This window comes from Podarcis muralis, chromosome 6, assembly GCF_964188315.1.
Source record: "Podarcis muralis chromosome 6, rPodMur119.hap1.1, whole genome shotgun sequence".
Lineage (NCBI taxonomy): Eukaryota > Metazoa > Chordata > Lepidosauria > Squamata > Lacertidae > Podarcis > Podarcis muralis.
Genome location: NC_135660.1, coordinates 15,074,491 through 15,099,792, shown reverse-complemented (window position 1 = coordinate 15,099,792; position 25,302 = coordinate 15,074,491). Strand labels below are relative to the sequence as shown.

Genomic DNA, 25,302 nt, shown 5'->3' with positions numbered 1-25,302 from the left:
TGTGCCTTGCTACCTATGGCTTAGCACTGGCCCTGACAAACAGCTGTTTCCTGTGGCCAAATGTGCACAGTGGGACCATAGCAGGAGGTGCCTAGTTGAATTCCTGGAACCTGCAGTCAAAAGATCAGGCAGCAGGTAATGAGAAAGACACTCTGCTGAAGACCCTGGAGAGCTGTTGACCAAGCATAGTATTGGGCTAAATGCATAAATACTCCGAACCTTTGGCTTTCTGTCCATGCCAAGGTGTTGACCAGCAGAGATCTAACATCTATTATTTGAACTAGCCTGTTTCCTAGTTACAACCTCTAGCAGAGATCTCCAAATAACCTGCACATCCAAAGATGACCAGAACGCACGTAATACAGCTCCTTTGTTCCATATAGCCAAAAAAACAACAACACCTTTTTTGACAGAATAGGCTGTTACCTAAAAGTGAATGAAATCTTTTGTGAATGCAAAGTGTTGGCTATTGTCACATCAGAGGAAAAAGCAGAACGCAGAGCTGGGCAGGTAAGGGAGGGTTGAGAACAGAAAGTAACTAGGGCATGAGGACAGCAGAGAAAGGAAATGGAACAGAACAGGCAAAGATTAAGTCAAGTGAAAGATCATGTGAAAAAATAAGGAGGGAGACAGAAAAGACGGAGCCGGGGGAAATTTCTTTGCTTTATCTGCTGGAATTGTGCAATGATGTCCTAACTGAGTGCACAAGAGAAGCAGGCACAAGCGAGACAGGGCATTTTAGCCAGGCCCTATTCCCACCCCATTAATATGGGACGTGGCTTTATGGTTATTTCAAGGAACAGAAGGATGTTGCTTCATTAAGGCTGTTCCAGGAGAGGGATTTCCCCATCTCTCACAACCTTGGGGTCAAAATAGCCAGGAGAGATATTTACTAAGCACAGCTTATCAATGCCAGAGCAAAGAGCACTTTGGAAGATCAGTGTCTCATGAGGCTGGGTTTTCTTTGGGGGTGGAGGAAGGGGGAGGAAAAAGAAACTGAGATAAAGTTTGGCAGCTGAAATAAAGGCCAACAGACTATAGCCAAAGTTGCTAACTCCCTGATGACTTGCTTTTGGAAGCAAGCTTCGTAGACCAGGATGTAAGCCAGCAGTCCAGCACCCCATCTCTGTATGGAGAGATGTAATGGTTAGAGAGTCAAGCTGAGGTATGGCAACTGCTTTGAATGCAGAAGGTCTCTTGTTCAATCCCCAGCATGCCCAGTTTCCTAGGGTTTCCCTAGACGCTACCAGCTACTAGCAGACTCCAGCTGTGAGATGGACCAATAGTAATGTCTCAGTATAGTGGTACCTCGGGTTAAGTACTTAATTCGTTCCGGAGGTCCGTACTTAACCTGAAACTGTTCTTAACCTGAAGCAAAGTTCTTAACCTGAAGCACTATTTCTAGGTTAGCGGAGTCTGTAACCTGAAGCGTATGTAACCTGAAGCTTATGTAACCCGAAGTACCACTGTATATACTATAGAGCTCACTGAGTGACCTTTGGCCTGTCATTTTTCTCTCAGCCTAACCCCACATCCCAGATTTGCTGAGAGGATATTTTGGTGCGTGGGGAGAACCATGATGTACTGAGCTCCTTCAAAGAAAGGTGAAGTATAAACCCAACAAAGAAAACTGGAAAAGAACAATATTATTGCAACAATGCTTTTACAGCATATTGCTCCTGAAGAAGACAACTTGTATGAATGCACTGGGCAAATAAATACCACTATAAACTTCTGAGCCTGAATTTGAAGGCTGAACTCTTGTTTTGAGTCCCACCCACCCCCCACCCCACAAAACCTCCAACACCTTTAAAAAAAAAAAGCAAACCAGTGGAGTCTTTTGCACATGCAGTCCATTTGTTTCCACACTTAGTCACTCCAACCACTGGAACACATTTTCCTCCCCTAAAGAAAGGAACGACTATCCCTCCTAAATATTTCTGCATGGGCCTAGTCACATTCGGAAGTCTTTAAGAGACCTCTGAAAGTCAAAAGTGAGGGTGGTTGTCAAATCTCTGCCAGAAGATGGTTCCACTGCATGGGAGTGGCAACACCAAATGCCCGACTTCTGGTTTACATTTTTTAAAATACTTTTGTTTTCTTTGCAGCTCTCTCTCTTTCCCTTAATAAAATCAACAATATAGCAATTTTTAAAAAAATAAAAGAAAGTCTGACATCTGGCAGAGGCCAGTCAAACCGTAGGCGCTACCCTGAGAAGCAGTTGTTATCTCCAGTTGTTAACACGGCACTCCAAGAAATGGGGAACGAGATGCAACTGTTAGAAGAGGATCACAGCTACAAACACACAACACTAAGGATGGAAGCCACCTTAGAGAAGACAAATAATTCACGAGCGGTGGAAAATGAAACTCAGAGCAGGGAACAGTCCAACCGGTTTGCTGTACCATTGACTGTGAGAAACCAGGGGAGCAGAATACGAGCACAAGAACACTCTTCTCTTCCACCCTTTTCTGGTTTACCAGATCTCTGGGGCTGCTGAAGGTCCCCCAAACCTCTGCAGCTGTGACGACTTGCTGCTGGATTCAGGAAAGAGGTCCCCCTGCCCGGGCAGCCTGAGTTCCTTATCACCCTTCCAACAAGACTGCAGAGATCCATCTCCAAAAACAGCTCTGCTTTCCGAAAAGAGGCCCTTTCCACCTTGTTGAAGTCCTTTCCAGGGTGCTCACCCCACCCTCAGAACATCCAAAAGGCTACAGGCCCCTCAAAAGGCCCAAAACTTAAGGCCAAGGAATAAAAATGGGCGCCAGGAGGAAGGAAGGGGAGATCTACAGAGCCAGGACAGAGCGAAAACCCGGCAGGAGTAGAGGAAGGGAAGCCAGGAATAAACAGACAAGGAACAACAAAGGAAATATCTATCTATCTATCTATCTATCTATCTATCTATCTATCTATCTATCTATCTTCCAATATGGTGTTCCCACCTCTTCTCTTTTGCCGTACCTGGGGCAACCAGCAATACAACCTACAGTGGAGCTGGAAGGAAACAGGACTGGAGGGGGTTGTCTCAGCCCCCAGGTGTTATCTCTTAAAGAAATAAGGCTGGTTTCCCCATGACATGTCGATCTCCCCACCCCCACCCCCAAGAAGCACAAGGTACAATCTCCCAGTGGCCCTTGGTCTGAGCATGCCACCCTTAGCTCCACTGTGCCACGGAACAACTGTATTTATGAAAGACAATGCTCATATCAAACAACAAATGTTTGACTAAAAGGGACTACTTGTTTTCTGAATTGCTGGGATGTTTTCAACCCTATGCACCTCAAATTCTATGCACCCTTGCACGCACAGTCCCCAGAAATCTGCCCATTGCAGAAATTTGGCCATTAGAGAAAGCGAAATGAAAGAATCGTCTTAAATGTGCCATACACACACACACACACACACACACACACACACACACACCCCTCTACAAAGACCAGGGAAGAGGTACCATCAGGTTTCCTTGGGTGTGGAGCTTCACCATCGTGGTACCACCGTGAAAGAGGCCCTCTCAAACCACAACCGGACTTCTAATGGACACTGGGTCACAAAGCTCTGTGAGCGGACAATATCAAGTGAGGAAACACAGGGTGTGTGGTAATAATGTCTGCAGATTATGTTAAAGCAGGACTGGATAAGCAGCTGGCAATCATGCAGGTAAAATACAGTGGTATCTCATCCCATGGTACAAGCAAGGGTAGGCAATGCGGTGCCCTCTAGACATTGTGGACTACAACTCCCATCATCTGTGACCACTGGCCATGCTTGCTGGAGCAGGTGGGAGCTGCAGTTCAAAATATCTGGAGGGCACCCTGCTGCAAACTGAGGATCTGTTCTGAGGTGGTGATGAAAAGAAGTCATAAAAGTTTTCTTCTTCTTTTTACAGTTTAGGGCCAGTTTCCACCTTCACAGCTTCATTTTCGTCCTTGCCAACCGCTCAGTCTTTTACAGCACTACCGGCACCCATAAAAGCTCACAAAATATTAGTTCCGACTTTATGGCTGTGAATTCTGCCCATTATGACAAGAGAAAAGAGCACTGGATTCAATGTACCCGGCATGGGAGATTTGCTTTTGTCCATTATCTCCTTGTCAGTCAGCAAAGCAGAGTGTCCTGAGCTGCATTTGTATTGAGTTAAGCAGCAGGTAAACCTGGTTCGGGGGACAACAGGCCGAGAAAAGAGGGGGAAAGGGTAGCAATCTTCAGCCACCAAGCATCCCTTCGGAGAGCTCTCTGCGTTCCTGGAATCCCATCTGCCCATTACGGCCTGCTTGAACATACCAACGCAGAACGTGGTGGAGGCAGGAGCGATGCAGGAAATGGAGCCTTGGGACCGGCTAATCGTTATTAATTACTGAAAGAGTTGCCCTGGAGAAAATGGCAAAAGAAGCCAGAAGCACTAAGAGCAGGGGGAAGGGGTGATCGTGATGCCATTTCAAACATGCTGCTCAAAAATAAATAAATGAAACAAACAATACGAGGCAGCTCTCTGCTCAAAGGTAAAACTCACAATCAACCATTCGGACAACAACACAGCATAGCAGCGAGAACAAAAAAAAATTGGGTGGATGCTAAGGTGACAATCGAATCCAGCCAAAAGCGGATTAAATAGTACGGTAGTGACAGCTCCATTAAAGGCCTGCAGTTTGGGGGGCAGATGAACCTCTGGGAGGGGGGATTCTAAACTGGGGGGCTACTATAAAAATGACTTGTCCTGGTTTACTACCAACCACACCTCATAAAGCAGGCTTCCTCAACCCGGCCCTCCAGATGTTTTTGACCTACAACTCCCATGATCCCTAGCTAGCAGGACCTGTGGTCAGGGATGCTGGGAACTGTAGTCTCAAAACATCTGGAGGGCCAAGGTTGAGGAAGCCTGTCATAAAGCTACATGTGGGCCCAAACCACACAGCAGTGGTGGAGAAGCTCAGCCTCAAGGTCTGAATACGGCCCCCAGGCCTCTCTAAATGGCCCTTGGAATTCTCCTCAGGCCACAATCCTCACTGAACCTGCTTCAGGCCTTCCGCGAGGGGTTTTGCCTGGCTGGAATGTGTCCTTGAACTCCAATAGTTGCTTGTCTGGGTGCAGGATAACTAGCCTGCTGCGCAAAGACAAAACTGACATGAATTCCTCCACCCGCTTTTGCCTCTGGCACTGCCCTCCACAGACAGGTGGCCCTGGGAAGATTGCCCACAAGGGGGTTCAAGCCCTCCAGCTGTGAAACAACAACAACAATTTATTATTTGTACCCCGCCCATCTGGCTGGGTTTCCCCAGCCACTCTGGGCGGCTTCCAACAAAGATTAAAAATACATTAAAATGTCACATATTAAAAACTTCCCTGAACAGGTCTGCCTTCAGATGTCTGGTAGTTGTTGTTCTCTTTGACATCTGATGGGAGGGCGTTCCACAGGGCAGGCGCCACTACCAAGAAGGCCCTCTGCCTGGTTCCCTGTAGCTTTGCTTCTCGCAGCGAGGGAACCGCCAGAAGGCCCTCGGTGCTGGACCTCAGCATCCGGGCAGAACAATTGGGATGGAGACGCTCCTTCAGGTATACAGGGCCGAGGCCGTTTAGGGCTTTAAAGGTCAACACCAACAGTACCTCCAATGATTAAAATATGGCAATTAATAACTGCCCAGTTTTTTCTGCAAGGTGCCCAATGACAATTTCCTTGAAGGTAAAGGTAAAGGTACCCCTGCTCGTACGGGCCAGTCGTGTCCGACTCTAGGGTTGTGCGCCCATCTCACTTAAGAGGCCGGGGGCCAGCGCTGTCCGGAGACACTTCCGGGTCACGTGGCCAGCGTGACGAAGCTGCTCTGTCGAACCAGCACCAGCGCAGCACACGGAAACGCCATTTACCTTCCCGCTATAAAGCGGTACCTATTTATCTACTTGCACTTAGGGGTGCTTTCGAACTGCTAGGTGGGCAGGAGCTGGGACCGAAAGACGGGAGCTCACCCCGCCGTGGGGATTTGAACCGCCGACCATACGATCGGCAAGCCCTAGGCACTGAGGTTTTACCCACAGCGCCACCCGCGTCCCAGCACCAAATAGAAACATAGGAAGCAGCCTTATCAATATAGGCCATTTGTTCATCTAGCTCAGTGGTGTTGACAATGGCAGCAACAATGGAGTTTCAGAGTGGAGACTCCTGGAAGCCTACCTGGACATGCCAGGGATTGAACCTTGAACCTTCTGTATTAAAAACAGATGGTTTTCTAGACTGGAGATTGCTTTGGAACCCTACATAAACTATTCTGAAAAAGAGAGAGGAAGAACCGGGCAACAAATTCATGAGAACAAAACCCTCCCTGCTGTTTTCATGCGCTGAGAACACCGCCACGCTAAGTTGAAGTGGTGTGCAGTTGTGCTCTGAACATGCGTTTGCACATTGCTTTGCAATGGCAAGGGAGCAGAAGTCTAAGACCTGAATCGTGTGCTGCTTATGATACTGATAGCAAATAATCAGGCCGTTAGGGCAGTCTTTGGTCTACACTGCTAATAAGAGCGCTTTGCCACGTCACATGAAAGAAAATTCTAAAAATATCTATATTTGACTCACCCGACGTGGAAGAATGAAGAGTATTATTATTTTTTTTAGGTACGGTATATGACATTCTTCCAGCTGCTGTAGCTATGGCCACCTCATGTATTTATTTATTTTATTTTAACTGCCCAACTCTCCAAATTGCTATTAGTAATACAGAACCTACAGGTTTGGCAAAACAAGCTTGAATGTGGCACAGTGTGAGTAATACAGGAAAGTAATGCTCAGGTTCTGGATTGGAGGAAAGGGGAATCAGGAAAAGGAGCATTTAAATGGCAACTGCTTTCGGAACATTTTTAATTAAATAGAGCCAAGGCACAAAGGATGGACAGAATTATGATTCGCTCTCTTTGTCAAATGGCTTTCGCCTGCAAACCCAACTAGCTTTCTTGTCCCTTTAAAGGAAGTAATAATTAGGTTAATTATCCAAGCTCCAAATAATGAGGAACCACTTCTAAAAACTGCAGAGACCTTTGGCTCAAATTCCTGCTTCGCTCCTCCATTCTGTCCAGAGCTGACAATGGAAAAAAAACCTTCCCAGACAACACATTTTAGGCCAGCAGTTTTGGTACCTGGTTCAGCCATCGGGTATTTCCCCAAGACCCAGAAGAAAAGAAGTAAAGGAAATGCCAGAGGGTGCTTTGAGGTGCAGGCCACATGCCAAAGAGGCTATCCGCTTTTCCTGTTTGAAAAGCAGCTTGCCTCATCCACAGAATAAACAGCTACAACAGAATCCTCAAAGGGACTGTCTACACATTTCTCCCTATAATGGGAGGAAGGAAAAGCAAGGGCAAGAACTCTCAGCAAGCAAAAAAGAAAAGTCACTAAAAACACATTGCTAGTACTGTGAGCTGCTTTGAGTTCAACACTGCTGTTGTTGGGAAAGCAGCATATAAATATTAAATCAATTCAAATGTACAAAATGTACATTTTGTACAATTCAGATGTACAATTCAAATGTACAAAATACAAAGCTGTCTTGTACACAGAGTCTGGCTACTGGTCCAATTAGTTTTGTAGTGACTGCCACCTCCAGAATTCCAGGCAGGGGCGTTTCCCCCAATGATTATTTAACCCAAGATGGCGGAGACTAACCCTTAAACCTTTTCTATGCAAATGTTGTGTTCTAAAATTTGCACAAGGTTGCGACATTTGATCACAGGGTTTTTCCCTTCCTGAGGGCATTAGGTAGATTCGTATTTATTAAATTACTACCCTCCCTCCAAAGAAGCCCAGAGCAGCAAAACAAAACAATTTCTTTTTAATTTAAAAAGGCATCTCACACCCTTGCATTTAATTATTTCAAGCTTTCCAGGTAGAGTATCTTTCAGACATCAAATACACAGGTAAACAACATGCATTGCCCTTCAGCAGTGGCTGAATGTTCTTTTTAAATTCCTCCAGAACATTAATAGTGAGAGAGGCAAAAGCACCTCAACTGGGAGGGCATTCCACAAACAGGGAGCCACCACTAAGAAGGCCCCAACAGCAACACAGAGGCAGCACTACCAACAGAGAAAAGGGACAGGTTAGTTCTGGATAGTGCAGAAATGCCCAACAATGCCTAGGTACACAATCACTGGGGGGGGGGGGAGGATAACCATATTAGGCTTTAATCCCCAAGCCGCCTATTCTGAAGTTGCACCCTTTGCCAGCTTTGCCAGCCTTCAGCGATATAGGCTAATCTTAAGTGGTCTTTAGATCTTCTGCATGCATAAACATTTATTTTGTGTTGCTATTTATAAACCATTTAGAAGAAAAAACACCCAAGTTAGCACCACAGTGAAAAGACAATTTTTCATGAAAAGCCTCTAATGACTGGTTCAGCATTCTTGCAAGGTAACATAACATCAGCAGAAAGCAGAAGAGGGACCCTAATTAAAATTACAGCCAGCAACTATTGACAGTCAAGGCCCAGTTGTCACCCCCAACCCCTTGCCTTGGCTACCCACGCTGGTCATGGCCACATTGGCCTGCAATTTGGCACCTCTAAACACAGCCTGGAGTTCATTCCTTGCAAACTAGGGGCTCTGCGTTAAGGTGTGCCCACCTTTAATCTCCCTCGGCGTAATAGGGGAACAGACGGCATCAACCCCAGAGTAAACGCTGCAAGAACTTAGCATGCATGCAATGCCTTGGTTAATTCTGCATCTTCTCCATCTTGAACGCATTTGCCATTCAAATGGAACCGGTGGAGCACTGGCAGCGGCGCAACAGCGACATTCTGCTTTGCTCACAAGCGCCTTATCTTAATTGGAAGGGATTAGCTAGAATATAAACAAATGGCCTTTGAAAAATTTACTGTTTTTATAGACGCAGGGCTAGGGGAATACACATTTGCAATGTTGGATGCCATCCAGTTTCGGCACATGAGAAACCCACAGCACTGCACAAGTTGCCTGCGGTGTTAATTGCCAAACGGCACCTTAAACCTAGGTTACAGTCGCCACAACCAGGGTTTTGTTTTTCAACCAGAACTCAACAATACTCTGTTCTAGCATCTCTCAGCTTGGGGAAACACAGTAGATTTCTCACCATTAGCAACCTGCAAAATTGTGAATGGCAACTGAATGGCAGGATAAATCAAGGCATAGTGGTGCAATGGGTTAGTGAATCTGGCTTTTAACCAGAAGGTTGGTGGTTTGAGCCCACCCAGGGATGGCTCAGAGCAGGATTCCTGAATTGCAGGGGGTTGGACTATATGACCCCAGGGTCCCTTCCAACGCTACAATTCTACAATTCTGTATCACGAGTCAGGCCAAGCTCACGTGGGGAACAGGCACAAGGGGACCCTACCTATTTTTCAGAAAAGCTGGCAGCCACTGAATGAATTTCAGAAATACAGGCATATTCTTCGTTTAAACAGGTACATCTCTCGTCTCAGTTTTGTCAAACAACACCTGAGAAATTTATATAATGATATTCAACAAGATTCATATTTTTTAATCAACTGAAAGCCTCTTAAGCTTTAATCAACAAAAACCTCTTAAGTAGTTTACATAAAGCAATATGAAATATTCATATATATTTTTTTTAAATTACCAATAAAATTACGATGTGGGTCTTTTCTGGTTTTGTGTGTGAATGAGAATGAGTCAGTTTTTACATGCATGGACGGTTTTTAAAAAGTATTCTTTTTTTGGGGGGCGGGGTGAGAACTGCCTCACAGGTTATCACACCGAACAGTCTATTCTGACTGGCAGGAGCTCCCAGAAGTCTTTCCCAGCCTCAAAATCCTTATGACTGGAAATACTAGGGCAGATTAAATCCGGCGTCTCAGTCCAGGGACAGAACAAGATACTGTGCTGTGGGTGTCACGCTCCACTACCACCTCCTATGGCCCCCCTCTCTTTGTTTTGTCACTGCATTAGGCCCCACCTCAACAATACAATTCATTTCATTTATTTGTTTATTAAATGTATATACCCCCCCTTCGTGTGAAGATCATCAAAGACAGTTTTGCAGCATAAAAACACAAAATGCAAACGCAAAATACGTAGCATAATAACAAAAGAAAACCCAGCAACCAATTATTCCTCTCCCACACATTTAAAAGGCCATAGATTGAACCATCAGCCCAAGGCTTGGTTATGGGGAACTTTTTCACCTGGTGCCTAAAGATACGTAATGAAGGCGCCAGGAGAGCCTGCTCCCCCCCCCCCCCGAATCCTGGGAAGTGTAGTTTGCTAAGGGTGCCAAGAGTTGGTCGGAGAACCCTATTCCTCCTCACAGAACTACAATTCCCAGAGCGGATTATCCATCAATCCCTTTTCCCAGGGAACTCTTGGAGATTTCTCTCATGGGGTGACGTACCTGCTTAACCAGCTCTTAAGCGGTAAAACCTGGTGGAAAAATCTCACCCCTCAAATTCCTGTCAGTGTTTCCTGTTGGGCTTCATGACACGAAGCACTCTGTTTGGACTGGATTTTGCATCTTTCTTCAAAATACATTTGAAGACATACGTCGCTTCCCTGTTTCCCCACACCTAATGTGCAGTCATATGGATGGGTCTTGATTTTCTAATAACCAAAAAAAAGATCTGTGTGACTTACAAAACTCCTCCTGGCTATAGGCTTTTGTGCTCAGCCAGCAAATGTGCTATTGATTTCTGATTGCAAGGCTCTGCAAAATGATTGGATTGCTTCACAATACGCATGCAGCACCTTTTAACAATTATTGTTAAGTGCTAAGTGCATTTAGTTGAGCTGATCTATACACTCTAACAGATTAGAGGCCTATTCTTCCCTTACTTTAAAGGGAAATAATAATAATAAAAGATTTTGCAATGTATAAATACAGAACCATAGTCAGTACCCTGCCGCCTTCCAGGAAAAGTGTGACGTTGTTAAGCAAGTGTGAATTGACCATGGTTTTTTCCCTTGAAATGGGTCACAGGGTTCCATTTATTTATTTCCTTGCTGTCCTTCATCATTTAAGAAGATTTTGTTCTCCCCACCAAGGGAGTAAATGGTCCTGGCCCTACCTCTCCATCTCTAAGAACCTTCATAAGGGAAATACTACCAGAAGAATTAGGGGGGGGGGGGTTTCTTGGCCCCGCTGGGTCCAGGTACAAAAGACAGGGAGGAAGAATAGCTGCAGCTCAGTGGCAAGACATCTGCTTTGATCACAGAATGTCCCAGGCTCGATCCCCAACATCTCCAAATGCAGCTGAGAGAGACCCCTGTCTGAAACCCTGTAGAGGGTCAGTCTAGGCTAGGCAATGTTGGGCAAGGAGGACCATTGGTCTTACTCAGTAGAAGGCAGCTTCCTTCCTATGTTACATACTAATGTCATCAGCTTTGGGGCTGCTTCCCGAGAGACAATGGAGTGTGCCTCCAGGGGTGAAGTCTAACTTCTGCGTTAGCAGCATTGAAGTGACCTTCCTGGGGAGTAAGCCTGGACAGTGTGTATGGAGGTCCTGGGCTACCCAGAAGACAAGACACCCACCCACACCCCAGCCTTGCTGATGTGGTCCAAAGGAAAGCAGATCAATAGGTTTGGCACCAGCTTGGCTGCAGGAGTTTCCGGAAGGAAGTGTACAAGATGCCATCCGGCCATCTTTAGGACTCCACTCCAGATTTGTTTAGCCTATTCTTCTCCTGAAGATGTCCCGCAAGGTTTAGGATCAGAGATCAATGTAGAGCGACTGAATAAAAGGTAAAGGGACCCCTGACCATTAGGTCCAGTCGTGACCGACTCTGGGGTTGCAGCGCTCATCTCGCTTTATTGGCCGAGGGAGCCGGCGTACAGCTTCCAGGTCATGTGGCCAGCATGACTAAGCCACTTCTGGCGAACCAGAGCAGCACACGGAAACGCCATTTATCTTCCTGCCGGAGCGGTACCTATTGATCTACTTGCACTTTGATGTGCTTTCGAACTGCTAGGTGGGCAGGAGCAGGGACTGAGCAACGGGAGCTCACCCTGTCGCGGGGATTCGAACCGCCGACCTTCTGATCGGCAAGTCCTAGGCTCTGTGGTTTAACCCACAGTGCCACCCGCTTTCCTAGAGTGACTGAACAGTTTCACTTAAATGTTGCTGTATGTCGAAGGAACTGTTTGTTGTCGATTCACTTACTTTTATATTGTTTTAGCAAGAGTACATAACACATAGCTGTCAACTTTTCCCTTTTCTTGCAAGGAATCCTATTCGGAATAAGGGAATTTCCCTTTAAAAAAGGGAAACGTTGACAGCTATGCATGATGAAAAGTATACTATGCACACCACTTTGAGCACAGATGTATTTGTGGGAAATGCAGTATACAAGTAAACTTGGCTATGACTAATATAGCACATACCTTTAAAAAAAAACCACACAAATTGAACTATCAGATAAAAATCCCTTATGCAAATATAGCAGCACAGCAGAAAAACATGCAACAGCAGCTGACTTCATTATATTCATGTTCATACCTGCGATGTGCCATGCTACGGAGCAGCCACCCCCAATATCGCACCCTCAAGCTGTGTTGGCTGACAAACTCCCATCAGCAGTCATGGCCGTGCTAACTGGATCTAGTGATAGTTGTAGTCCAAAACATCTGGTGAGCACCAGGTTGGAGATGGCTGCTCTGGAGGACAAGCTAAAGTTCAATGGGACAGCCCATGTTTTACAAAGGCCTCTTTCTGAAGGCATTCAAGTCAGTAGTTCGGCAGGACTGGTCATACCGGTCCCGGTTTTACCGTATTTTTCGCACCATAGGACACACTTTTTCCCTCCTAAAAAGCAAGGGAAAATGTGTGTGCGTCCTATGGAGCGAATGCAGGCTTTCGCTGAAGCCTGGAGAGTGAGAGGGGTCAGTGCGCACCGAACTCTCTCGCTCTCCAGGCTTCAGGAAGCTATCCGCTAGCCATGGGAGACCCAGCTCTCCCACGGCTAGTGGAGCGCTGCATTAATCCCGAAGCTTGGGGCGCGCTGAGCTCCGCACGCCCCAAGCTTCGGGATTAGCGCTCCGCTAGCCGTGTCTAGGTTGCGGATAGCAGCCTGCTTCCCGGAGCGTCGGGCACCCTGAAAGCAGAGCGCCCGGTGCTTCGGGAACACATCCGCAGCATGGGGAGCCTTGCAGGAGTTCCCCACAGGGCTCCCCAAGCTGCGGATAGCAGCCTGCTGCCTGGCGGGTGGGGCACCCTGAAGCAGAGCGCCCCTCACGCCAGGCAGACATCCGCAGAGTGGGGAGCCCTGCAGGAGTTCCCCACAGGGCTCCCCACGCTGTGGATAGCAGCCTGCTGCCCAGCGCGAGGGGCACCCTGAAGCAGAGCGCCCCTCGCGCCGGGCAGACATCCGCAGCGTGCGGAGCCTTGCAGGAGTTCCCCACAGGGCTCCCCACGCTGCGGATAGCAGCCTGCTGCCCGGCGGGTGGGGCACCCTGAAGCAGAGCGCCCCTCGCGCCGGGCATACATCCGCAGCGTTCCCCGCAGGACTCCCCACACTGCGGATAGCAGCCTGCTGCCTGGCAGCCAGCCCCACAAGTTCCACATCAGCCAGCCCCACAAGCTCGGGGGACAGCAGGGAGGCGCAGCGCCACTATCCCGCTGTTCCTCGACCTGGTTCGGTTTCCCTGACCTGCTTTTGGGGCGGAAATAAAGGGAAATTTTTTTTCTTTTATTTCCCCCCCAAAAAACTAGGTGCGTCCTATGGTCCGGTGCGTCCAATCGTGCGAAAAATACGGTATTTGTTTGTAAAAACTGCATTTTCATCCAATATATTAGGGTTGGAGCACTGTGGTTCAAATAAATAAGTTCCCAGGTTTAGTCTACAGCACTTTCAATTAAAAATATTTTATAAACAGGACTAGGAGATTTACTGGCAGTGAGAGGACACAGGGATGTATTTTTTTATGCCAGGTTAGGGTATTTGCTCACCTGCAGCTCTCTGGGCTCTCAGAAAAAGGATCAACACCTCTAACTGGAGATGCCATTCATAAAGTTCAAAGTATGTGCTCTACCACTGGGTTATTTCCTCCAGCAGAGAGAGGAAAAAAGCTGTACCACTGGGCCAACTCTGCCTAAGGTGGCTTAATATACACATTGTGGGCAATTCATCATAACGCCCAGAATGTTTTGCACACACTGAGTAATTAAGAGAAGGAGGAAGGCTGTATCTGTATATCTGCTTGCACAAATGAAAGTCAGGTAAACATAGCCGAGCATCTTGTCATTCAGTGTGCCAAAGACCAGTCTTATCCTGCTGACCTTCAAGGATTGCACAGTCAGACAGATGCACGTCTTCTTGAAGAGTTATCTGCTTAATGAAGTGCAAATAGTCACTTACCAACTTGATGCACACCCTTTAGTGTCAAAAGCTCTGGGCACATTCCCATCAAATTGACACGGGACAAGTACAATCCTAATGCCTTAAAATCAGTGGGAGAACTGCCATTGGTTTCACTGATTACACCAGGAGCAGATAATACTGAGCTAGGTGTACAGATGGACTGACCATGTTATAAAGCTGTTTCCTGCATTCCTATTTGTCTAAGGAATGAACTTACTTCCAAGGGATGCTTGAAATATCACTGAAGGAAGGAAATGTCATCCACAGAAGCACAGTATCCAAATCAAGAAGTAATGGCGCCACTCTATTCTGCTTTGGTCAGACCACATCTTGAATAATGTGTTCATTTCTGGGCACCACCATTTAATGAGGATATCCATAAACTGGAATGTGTCTGGACTCTGGAGGGGAACAAAGATGGCGAGGAGTCTGGAGTCCATTAGGAAAGAATGAAGGAGCTGGACATGGTTAGCCTGAAGAAGAGACGACTAAGAGGCAATAAGACAGCCATCTTTAAATATGTAAATAACTACTACATAGATGAAGGAGCTAATTGGTTTTGCTGTTGCTCTGGATGCTTGGACCCAAACCAAAAGGCCTTTGGAAGGTGGTGGACTCTCTCCCACTCCAAGTTTTTAATCAGAGGCTGGGGGCCCACCTCTTAGGCAATGTGCAGTGCTGGGTTTCCCACATGAGGAGGGAATGACCTTTGAGGCCCCTTCTAACTATGATCTACTTTGAGACTTAGACAATAGAGTGGGTGCAGGGTGCAGTGCTTCACAAACATACAAAGCATGAGATGCACATTTTTGCTTAAAGTAACTTGGAAAAAATAGGAAGAAAATAACATAGCAAACAAATATATTTTGATATGGCCTACAAAAGTGCAAGGCCGCACAAACCTCTCATTTATTCCTTTTACAACACTCCATGGAAATGAATGGAAGTACAAGGGAGTTTGGGTAAGTTGGAATGGGGAACATTTAGCTCTATTGAAATTTGGTTGCATCCCAGATTCCAATGTGCTCCTATGTCAAGGAGCCATAAGGGCAACACCAAGGAGCAAGGAAGACGAACGATGTGTGCTCTTTTTCTCTCACAACACTCATCTCACACCATAACCACAATTTACTCTGAATCTACAGCAAATACTGTAATCATCATCCCAGGATTAAAATCAGTACACACACACAAACACAACTTTTTATCAGGTGTCAAAAGCCAGGTTCAAGAAGCGTGTCTTCAGCACACATCAAAAAATAAACGTTCATCGCACATTACCAGAGCCAGATTGCATTGAAGAATCCCACCTGTCCTTTCTATTATAAATTCCAGTGACCAGACTGGGGTAACAAATATGGTGCCCTCCAGATGCTGCTGACTGTCCACTGGCCATGCTATCTTGGGATGGTGAAAGTTGTGGTTCCACAACATCTACCAAATTGGCTGCCCCTGGACTAGACCCATTAGCAAGCATCAAACACGCAAAGACATGGAGTGATGAAAGGACTGTTTTAAAACTTGGTCCATTCACTTAATTGATGGAGAGAGAGACACACAAATCTGAAGCCTTCTTGGCATCACAAGGTCTAATTCCAGATGTGAAGAAGATGCCGTGAAGGAAACGCATCCTTTGGCACATGCCAGAGGGTAGCATTTTCATTCCTCCTCCTCCTCCTCCTCCACATATTCCCAGGGATGAAACCAGACAAAGCCTGCCTCACACCAAGGGCCCCTAACAGGCTCTTGCCAGCAAAAACCAACACCAAACCGGAGGGCCAAAGAACTGATCCAATGAATCAGAAATCCAGAGAGAACAGGAAGTCCTCCTCTCGACTCCTCGCTCACACACACACGCAAAAATGTTGCAGGCTAAGAAGAATCAAGATAAAAAATGTATTTCTTTGAAGGGAGAGTAAGGACAAATAGCACATCTGCCTGATTGTACAACAGCACACTATCTGCATGCACAAGGTCCCAGGGTTCAGTTTCTGGGGTCTCCAGGCACCGCTGGCAAAGACCCCTGCCTGAAACCCTACTGTCCATCAGCATAGGATACATACACAGTAGACAAGCAGGCAATACTGAGCAGGATGATCAAATGGCCTGACTTCACATAAGGCAGCTTCCTATGTCCTTCTGAAGTTCTGTTTTTTTTGGGGGGGTGATAAGAGATGAATGCTATACCTAGCATATAAGTGCAACAGAGGATCACACATCTATGGCTCCCCCCCCCCTCCATTTATAGAATGAGCCAAGAAGCCATTGCTCATGCAGTGACCTCTCTCTCCAATGGGTGAAAGCTCATGTGCACGTGCATCTATGATATATTCAGAGAGAGGGAGGGAGGGAGAGGGAGAGAATGAATGCATGCAAGCCGATTCCTCTGTGACAGAAAATGCATTTAATCAATTCTCCCCACCCCATAATAACGTGATGCATGTAGCCTGTTGTGGCTACAACAGCCAGGAGGTGCACTTGCTTCCCTCAAGAGGACTGGAAGAGATCACTAAAAGGTTCATGTGATTCCATTTCACATCATCATCAAAATGGACACTAGGAACAGTCTTTTAACATTCACACCAGAGGAGCAGCCGCTAATCCAGTTTGTTCTACCATCGCTGCATGCACATAGCAATACGGTTACGTGCGGCTTATTAGGAAAGCAACCGCCACCCCCCAAGATTCCTTAATAGACATGCACAAAACGACATGTTCTATCTCCTCATATCAGCTCTTCTTAATGTTATGCAGAGAGAGAGAGAGAGAGAGAGAGAGAGAGAGAGAGAGAGAGAGAGAGATGTGCTCTTTTGTTGTATGCAAACAAGCTTCACATTCAGGGTCAGGAAAGTGGCGCTGGACCCTGGAACAGCATTTCAAGAGAAACAGAGAATGTTGCGGCGCTGCGAGCTAAGGTCTCTCAACAAATTTATGCCTGGAAAGAGCCTTCACGTGTGAGCCTCCGCCCCAAATACAGGAGGCTGTGTAGGTTCTACAGGGGGAGAAGTGAAAGGGAGGAACAAAATCGATTTGCAAGTGTCAAATTGGCAGCCTTCAAATTTGCAAAAGGTGACGACACCTTGCCATTTAAATCACCCTTCCATTGCCTCCACCCGCGAGAGGGAGAGCCATGGATTGGGGTTGGAAGGAGGAAATGCACCATTAAAACAGATAAGAGGCTTGCTGGAAACAGCTGTGCGCGGCTCATTCCTCTTTCTCCAGAAACCCCAGCACCTCATGCATAAGCGCCCCCATCTCCTCTGAGCAGGGAGACGCGCCTACATCAGTACGCATTCCGGAAAGGGAGAAAAAATGACTATGGGCAACCCATATCCGCTGCTTATCATTAATAACAACCTCCAGCAGCAAAGTTGTCGCGTGCTCAAATAGTAAAAGGGAGAGAAGAGGGGGAGGCGAGGAGGCAAGGTGGAAGCAGCGAAAAGGGGGGCGCCATAGAGGGAGGGAGCGGAAAGGGGAAAGGTTGACCGGGTGGCCTTCTGTCCCCCACATTTCCCCTGCCTGCCTCCCTTCCCGGTTCCTCCTTACCCTTAAGGCTGATAGATCTATCTCGTCCAGGCTCCGAGCTGGAGAATCACTCGCCATGTTTAGGGGGATTTCTCAGCCGGTTGCAAATGGACCGAGCCAAAAATATTTGAAAAAAGCACAAGGCGGTGGCGGCGGCTGCAACCTTGCAAAGTCGTCCGTCTCGGGCTCGGAGCGGAGGGGTTAAAAGAGAGCGAGCGAGAGCGCGTCTCCTCCACCTTGTCTCTATTGCACTTCTGTCTCTTCGTGCGCTTGTGTCAATGGAGGGGAGGCAAGCCCCGCCGTCCTCCTCTTCCTCCTCCTCGTCCTCGTCCTCCTCTTCCTCCCTCTCTCCAACACCTAATGCGCTCCCCGCACCAAGAGCACGGAAAGCGAGCGAGCTTCTCTTCTCACGGAGAGCTGCTTGCAGGCGGCCCGGCGCGCGGTGCCGCTTCCTCCCGCAAGGAGCCCGGCAGCTCCTCCTGCCTCGGCTGAGCTCGCGATCTCGGGACGGTGGCGGCAGCAGCAGCAGTAGCAGTAGCAGCAGCGCCGGCTAAAGGGCACGGCGAGGCGGCCGGGGCGCGGGCGCCTGGGCGCAAGGCATGCTTTCTCTGCGTCGCCGTCGGCTCCCCGGGTGGCTGCTGCTCTCGCTTGCCGCGTCCTGCCGAGGCACCTCGACCCGAGGGAGACGCGAGAGCCGCGCACGCCGCCTCCGCCTCCTCTCGCAGCGGCCTTCCTGGGAGGAGGGAGAACAGCAGCTCCAGGGGCGGCGCCTGCGCTCCGCTGCGCGCCCAGGACTAGAAACAGCAGCCGAGCGGCGGCGGCGCGAGCAGCTTGGGCGCGCCACTAATGCGCGCCGTGCTTTCCCTTTAATTTCAAAGACGAACGGCCGGCCGGGGGAGGAGGAGAGAGAAGATGTTGCAAATAAATAAGCGCCGCTCGGCCCCTCTCTGCTCTGTTTACTGGCGGCGGCGGCTGCTGCACGATGTCGCTCCAGTTGTGCCACTGGGAGCAACCTGCTCCTCCTGTTATTTTGAAAAAAGCCGGTGCAACAGGCTCCAAAACCCGGGTTGCTTCAATATATCACGCCTTCCCCGCAAGGGGGGGGGGGGGCGATGCCCATATTTTGGTGGGGAATTGCAACAGCTCGGATCGTGGTACTCCAAACCGTCTCAATTCCAAGGCGCAGTGCCAAGGGAAAGAGTTCCGTTTGCCCGGGATTGAATCGGGGAAACGCTGTCCCTGATTGGCCTTCTCAGGTGCAAAGTCCGGCGAGGTCCTTTGCTCCGAAGTTGGCATTTACTCCCAAGTAAACCTGCACAGGTTTGCTAGTCGAATCCTAATCATGGCCAGGGAGAAGTAAGTCCTGTTGAATTCAGTGGGGTTGCTCCAAGGTAAGTGGGGTTCGGATTGCAGCAAGCCCCATTGAATTCAGTAGGACTTCTGAGTAGATCTGGTTAGGGCTGAGCTACTTCCGAGGAAATCTGCCTAAACTTCAGGCTTGGAAGAAAGCTCCGCCGAACCTGTTTACCTTCGAGTAAACGCATTGGATCGGGCTGTTGAGTGCACTAGAGATTTGTGCATTATTAGCAATCAAATTTTCTCCCTACAGTTCTCTGAGCCTGAATAAGAGACATCGGTCCTACATTTAGAGCAGCGAGGGGAGGGCTGGATCTGTATGATTCCAAATCAACCGCTGTGAGCGGGAGGAGGGAGCAAGTAACAGTTTTATTAATTGCAACCATATAGGGTTTTTTCCGAATTTATCCAACAGCAAACCGTTACAAACCGACCTTTCCCAATTTGAGTAGTGAGTGGACCACGCCTGTGCTCCAACTGTTTCGTTAATATTATTTTATAACTTTCGTTGGAGAGATGCTTAACCGTATGAATTCAAATCAACCACCCAGGAAGCAAGCCGTCTCAAAGGGGATGCTAAAGTCCCAGCCTCCCTATAATTGCAGCTGGAGAAAGACAGAGGGACGTTTCTGGGTTTTATCTGACGGAGGCCATTAAAAACAAACAACACCATTACTTGTGTTTTACCAGGAACATAAAATACAGGCTCCTGGATTTACTCTTGCTTGGTGCAATTTATTCAGACAGTAGTTTTCCTTTAGGCAGACAGTCCTTCCAGGAAGCCAAGCCCCTTAAACCTGTGTACTTTGCTAGTAATCTGAAGAGGCTGTTTGTGTTTACCACTGAGGTGTACATGATCCACATGCGGAAAGACACTCTTGATTATTATTAATTCCCAAGGTCCAGGGAGAGGAGACACCCAGGCTCAAGGTCACCCAGCCCTGAGTTTATGGTTATGCATTTTTCAGGCTGCATTTATTAAAGCATCATCATTGGGCAAAAGTCCCAGTGAGTTCAATTAGGGTGGACCACAGGCTTAAAATGGGTCAACAATGTGATGCAGCAGCAAAAAAAGCTAACACTATCCTTGGCTGCATCAACAGATGTATAGCATCCCAATGAAGGGAAGTAATATTACCACTCTATTGTGCCTTAATGGGACACGGGTGGCGCTGTGGGTTAAAGCCTCAGCGCCTAGGACTTGCCGATCGAAAGATCGGCGGTTTGAATCCCTGCGGCGGGGTGCGCTCCCGTCGCTTGGTCCCAGCGCCTGCCAACCTAGCAGTTCAAAAGCACCCTCGGGTGCAAGTAGATAAATAGGGACCGCATACCAGCGGGAAGGTAAATGGCATTCCGTGTGCTGCGCTGGCTCGCCAGATGCAGCTTGTCACGCTGGCCATGTGACCCGGAAGTGTCTCCGGACAGCGCTGGCTCCCGGCCTATAGAGTGAGATGGGCGCACAACCCTAGAGTCTGGCAAGACTGGCCCGTACGGGCAGGGGTACCTTTACCTTTACCTTGTATTGTGCCTTAGTCGTACCACACCTGTCCAGGTTATTCATCACAAGTTAAGAAGGATGTTGACAAGCTGGAATGTGTGCAGAGTAGGGCGACCAGGATGATCAAGGACCTGGAAACCAAGCCTTATGGGGAACAGTTGAAGGAGCTGGGTATGTTTAGCCTGGAAAAGAGGAGACTGGGAGGAAATATGATAGTCATCTTCAAATATCTTAAGGGCTGTAACATGGAGGAGGGATCATCATGCTTGTTTTCTCCTGCTCTGGAGGGTAGGACTCAAACCAATGGCTTCACCTTACAAGTAAGGAGGTTCCAACTAAACAATCAAAAAACTTTCTGACAGCAAGCGCTGTTGACAGTAGAACAGCCTTCCTCAGAAGGTGGTGGACGACTAGATGACACTTAGGTACCTTCCAACTCTAATATTCTATATTTCTGTATTCTATGGTGAAAGGTAAAGGGACCTCTGACCATTAGGTCCAGTCGTGACCGACTCTGGGGTTGCGGCACTCATCCCACTTTATTGGCCGAGGGAGCCGGCGTACAGCTTCCGGGTCATGTGGCCAGCATGACTAAGCTGCTTCTGGCGAACCAGAGCAGCACACGGAAAAGCCGTTTACCTTCCCGCTGGAGCGGTACCTATTTATCTACTTGCACTTTGACGTGCTTTCGAACTGCTAGCTTGGCAGGAGCAGGGACTGAGCAACGGGAGCTCACCCCATCACGGGGATTCGAACCGCCGACCTTTCTGATTGGCAAGCCCTAGGCTCAGTGGTTTAGACCACAGCGCCAACATACTGGGATTTATTTTCGAGTAAGCGTGCACTTGGCTTTCAATCATTTTTATTGGATTGTTAATCAGCTGAACCCAGGATCCACAAGGCTTACGTTATTACTAATTGTGTTGTATCATCAATAGGACTAGCTTTTTATGAAGTGCAAGAGGGCAGCCACACACACACACACAGGACCTTGCACTTTTGACTCAGGTATACCCAGAAGAGCTGCTATTCTCCTCCCGTCCCATCCCCCCATCCTCTCTCTTTGGGTAGCAAAACTGCCTCAATTTCAAGAGCCAGTTACCATGTAGCATATGGGAAGCTCATTAACTTTTAAGCCACATTTTCATGGGGTTGTTTACATCTAGTGATAGCGAGGATGTGTTTGCATGACTTTCTGGGTTTTTCATTCCTGGGAACTCCACGAAGCGGTCATCTGCACATGTGTGCTCATCTGCACATACGCAATGGACGTTAGGGTATTTTCACATTACCGCTTACTGGGCATCCAGTTTTCTGGTTGGATTGAAGGCAATTTTGAGGTGGGGGTGGGGAGAGGGAATGCATCAAACAGCAGCATTTGACAAGAAACTACAGGATCAATATTGATTGTGGCAAACATCACGTGAGTGCAGCTTCAAAAATGAGCAAAGGGAGCACACTGGATGTGGAGTGAGAGGCAATGTGAGCACACCTTCAGCCACAGGTCTGTCTCGTCAGTTGCTGATTGATTTCCTCCCACCCGTAAACTTGGGTTGAATTTGGAGCTGTCCACAAGACTCCACATACAAAGGAGGTGGTCTGAAAGATCTCACAGGGGCCTACACCTTGATCAATGTGGCTGTGTGTGAAGGGTTCTCTTTCTGACACTCTTCTGGTGCATTATTGCAATTGTACAGTATTTTTTATTTTTATTTTTTCAATACCCTTGCTTTCCAAGAATGCATGGTAGCTTCCACTTACTAAATTGCAGGTTATCTCCTTTATGTTAGCATCTCAAATGCACCTTTTGTTGACGTTTCTGTAATTTGCAATCTTATATCAGCATATCCCGTTACTTAATCAATGACTGAGTGAACGGCAAAATGATTAATCAATGCACAATTATTTTCATTGGTTGATAGGCCCATGTTTTTCTCTCTGTTCCCGAACATGGACTTCGGGTGTCAATATTGTCCCTATTTGCTTATTACTTTTTCAAAATAGCTTTTTAGTGAGCAATCCTAAACTCCGAGGAGGAGGAAGGAAGAGACGTGAGGCTGTTGGGTAGTGTGGAGCCCCCTCTCTGTGGTTGGAAATGGAGGTTTGTGCTCAGAGTGAATGGTCAGAGGTCTTTCTGGGAGGGTGCCAGCCTGTCTCACAATTATTGTGCAGTTTCCTCCATGTTCCAGTGCCTGTAACGTCAAAAACAGGGAGGTTCAAATATCCCTGGATTCACTGGACATACTTAGAAGCCTTTTCTGGCTTATGGATTGTGGTGTATGGTAATTTGGCCCAGCAGCTATGGCTCAAGGAGTTTGCTTCCCGGTAAAGGGATCCCTGACCATTAGGTCCAGCCGTGGCCGACTCTGGGGTAGTGGCGCTCATCTCACTTTACTGGCCGATGGAGCCGGCGTACAGCTTCCAGGTCATGTGGCCAGCATGGCGAACCAGAGCAGTGCACAGAAATGTTGTTTACCTTCCCGCCGGAGTGGTACCTATTTATCTACTTGCACTTTTGGGCGTGCTTTCGAACTGCTAGGTTGGCAGGAGCTGGGACCGAGCAACGGGAGCTCACTCCGTTGCAGGGATTCGAACCGCCGACCTTCCGATCGGCAAGCCCTAGGCTCAGTCGTTTATACCACAGCGCCACCCGCATCCCTTTTGCTTCCCGGTAGCCGTCCCATAATCATGACGCTAGGGACACTATGCGGAGTAGGTGGGGCAGCACAACAGATTGTCATCACACAACAGATTGTCTTTGGGATGCAAAGAACAGAAGCCTGTTCCACCTCTTTCCCTCTCGTCCTCTCCTTTTTCGTGGCAACTCTACCGGCTGACTGCATTTGCTTCCAGGGCTGACTCTTGCAAGCCATGGGACTGAATCAATGTCTTATTATGATCATTAGCGCTGATCACAAAGTCATCGAAGAGAAGCAACAGAATGGAGCACCGCGGCATCGTCCTGCAGTGACTGAGTAGTTCTCTGGAACCGCCTGCCCAGCACCTTGAAGAAGACATCTTCCGGCAGGGGACCTTGCGACTCTGATGCACGGGAAGGGTGTCCTTCGTAAACATGCTGAGGGGAGCTGGGTGGGAGTGTGCAGACTTGCGGCCTGTTTGCTTGAGCAAAGAAGAGGCCTGCTGTTTGTTTTCATCAGGGCCTACAGAGAGCCTGATAGCAGGATCTGAGTGCCGCATTGCACTTGCAGACACAGAGTAAAGTCAGTACTTTTCTTCAGCCGGAGCACGCGGGAGCACAGTTTTAGCACCTCTCAGGTGGGCACCATTGGGCGAGCACCCCTTCTGCCCACTTTGAAGCCCAAAACGAACATTTCAAGTCAAAACGAAAGCTGGCCAACATGTGCAAGTCTATAGTTTTTTTTAGATCTATGACTTTACCTAGCTCCTAGTCCAGGCATGGCCAAACTTGGCCCTCCAGCTGTTTTGGGACTACAGTTCCCATCAACCTTGACCACTGGTCCTGTTAGCTAGGGATGATGGGAGTTGTAGTCCCCAAACAGCTGAAGGGCCAAGTTTGGCCATGCCGTAGCCGCTCCTAGCAGCAATTAATCAGGGTGGGGTCAATTGGTATTTCTTCTTCTTCAATCCATCTCTTGTGTAGTGGCAGCGGGCTTTAAGCTTTCTAGTCAGGCCTCTACCATTACACACACGCACACATACACATACACACCACTTGTGTGAAGGTCTTTTCAAGCTGCCCCAGCCATCTGCCTGACTCTAAGAGAACAAGGGTGGTGGGCTGCATATTTATTTGACCTGCAGCAGAATCAAGGGCAACCCCCAAACCAGCTGGGGAGCACTGTCGGAGGAAGAGGAGTGGGAAGGGAGCGCACCGCCCCCGGCAGCGCAATCCTGGTGGGGTGCCATCGCAGCTGCTCTCCCGCCCACACTGGGTGACATGCCCCCGCAGGCAGCATGCCACGCCCTCAGGATGTGTGCCAGCCCTGCCCCGCCTGCTGGGGAGACAGCTTGCCCTAGTTTTTAGCACCTTTGTCGGTGCTGAACGTGGCTGTTTTCAAACCGGCATCTGTTCAGGGCTGACCCCGAGTTGCTGGGAGACTTGGTGCAACAACTTCAAGGTGGGTTCCGGCACCTATTTCTCTTGGAGGGAAAAGCACTGAGTAAAGCTACAGTGTCCTACCAGAAGCTGGGAGAAACAGGCAGCGTGACACACAGGCATGCAGCGGGCAAATGTTCTCCTGGCATGGAGCAAGAGTTTTGGCAACATGATTTTTTTCTAAGAGCAGGGGTCAGCAACCTTTTTCAGCTGTGGGCAGGTCTGCCGTCCCTCAGACCTTGTGGTGGGTCGGACTATATTTTGGAAAAAAATAAGGAACAAATTCCTATGCCCCACAAATAACCCAGAGATGCATTTTAAATAAAAGGACACATTGTACTCATATTAAAAACATGCTGATTCCCGGACCGTCCAGTGGCTGAACTGAAGTGGGTTCATGAATTATCAAGAGATTCAGAAAATGGGCTTATACGTAGGAAGCTGTCTTCTACCAAGTAAGACAGTTGGTCTAACCTGGGGCCGTCTGCTCTGACTGGCAGCAGCTGTCTAGGGCATGTGGCAGAGG

General features: G+C 48.1%; 1 protein-coding gene across 5 annotated transcripts in view; it reads right to left on the bottom strand.

Annotated features, from left to right (window-relative positions):
* The window catches only part of TNIK (TRAF2 and NCK interacting kinase), a 295,093-nt gene extending 276,439 nt beyond the window's left edge, over positions 1-18,654 (bottom strand). For 3 of the 5 annotated variants that reach the window (XM_028731575.2, XM_077929774.1, XM_077929775.1), the window contains exon 1: positions 17,866-18,653. In XM_028731575.2, coding sequence (XP_028587408.2) covers positions 17,866-17,922 — 57 coding nt within the window. In that variant the 5' untranslated portion in view covers positions 17,923-18,653. Of the gene's footprint in view, positions 1-17,865 lie in introns of all 5 variants that reach the window. The other 2 variants (XM_077929773.1, XM_077929776.1) reach the window with 2 other exon arrangements.
* Between the last annotated feature and the right edge of the window lie 6,648 nt (positions 18,655-25,302).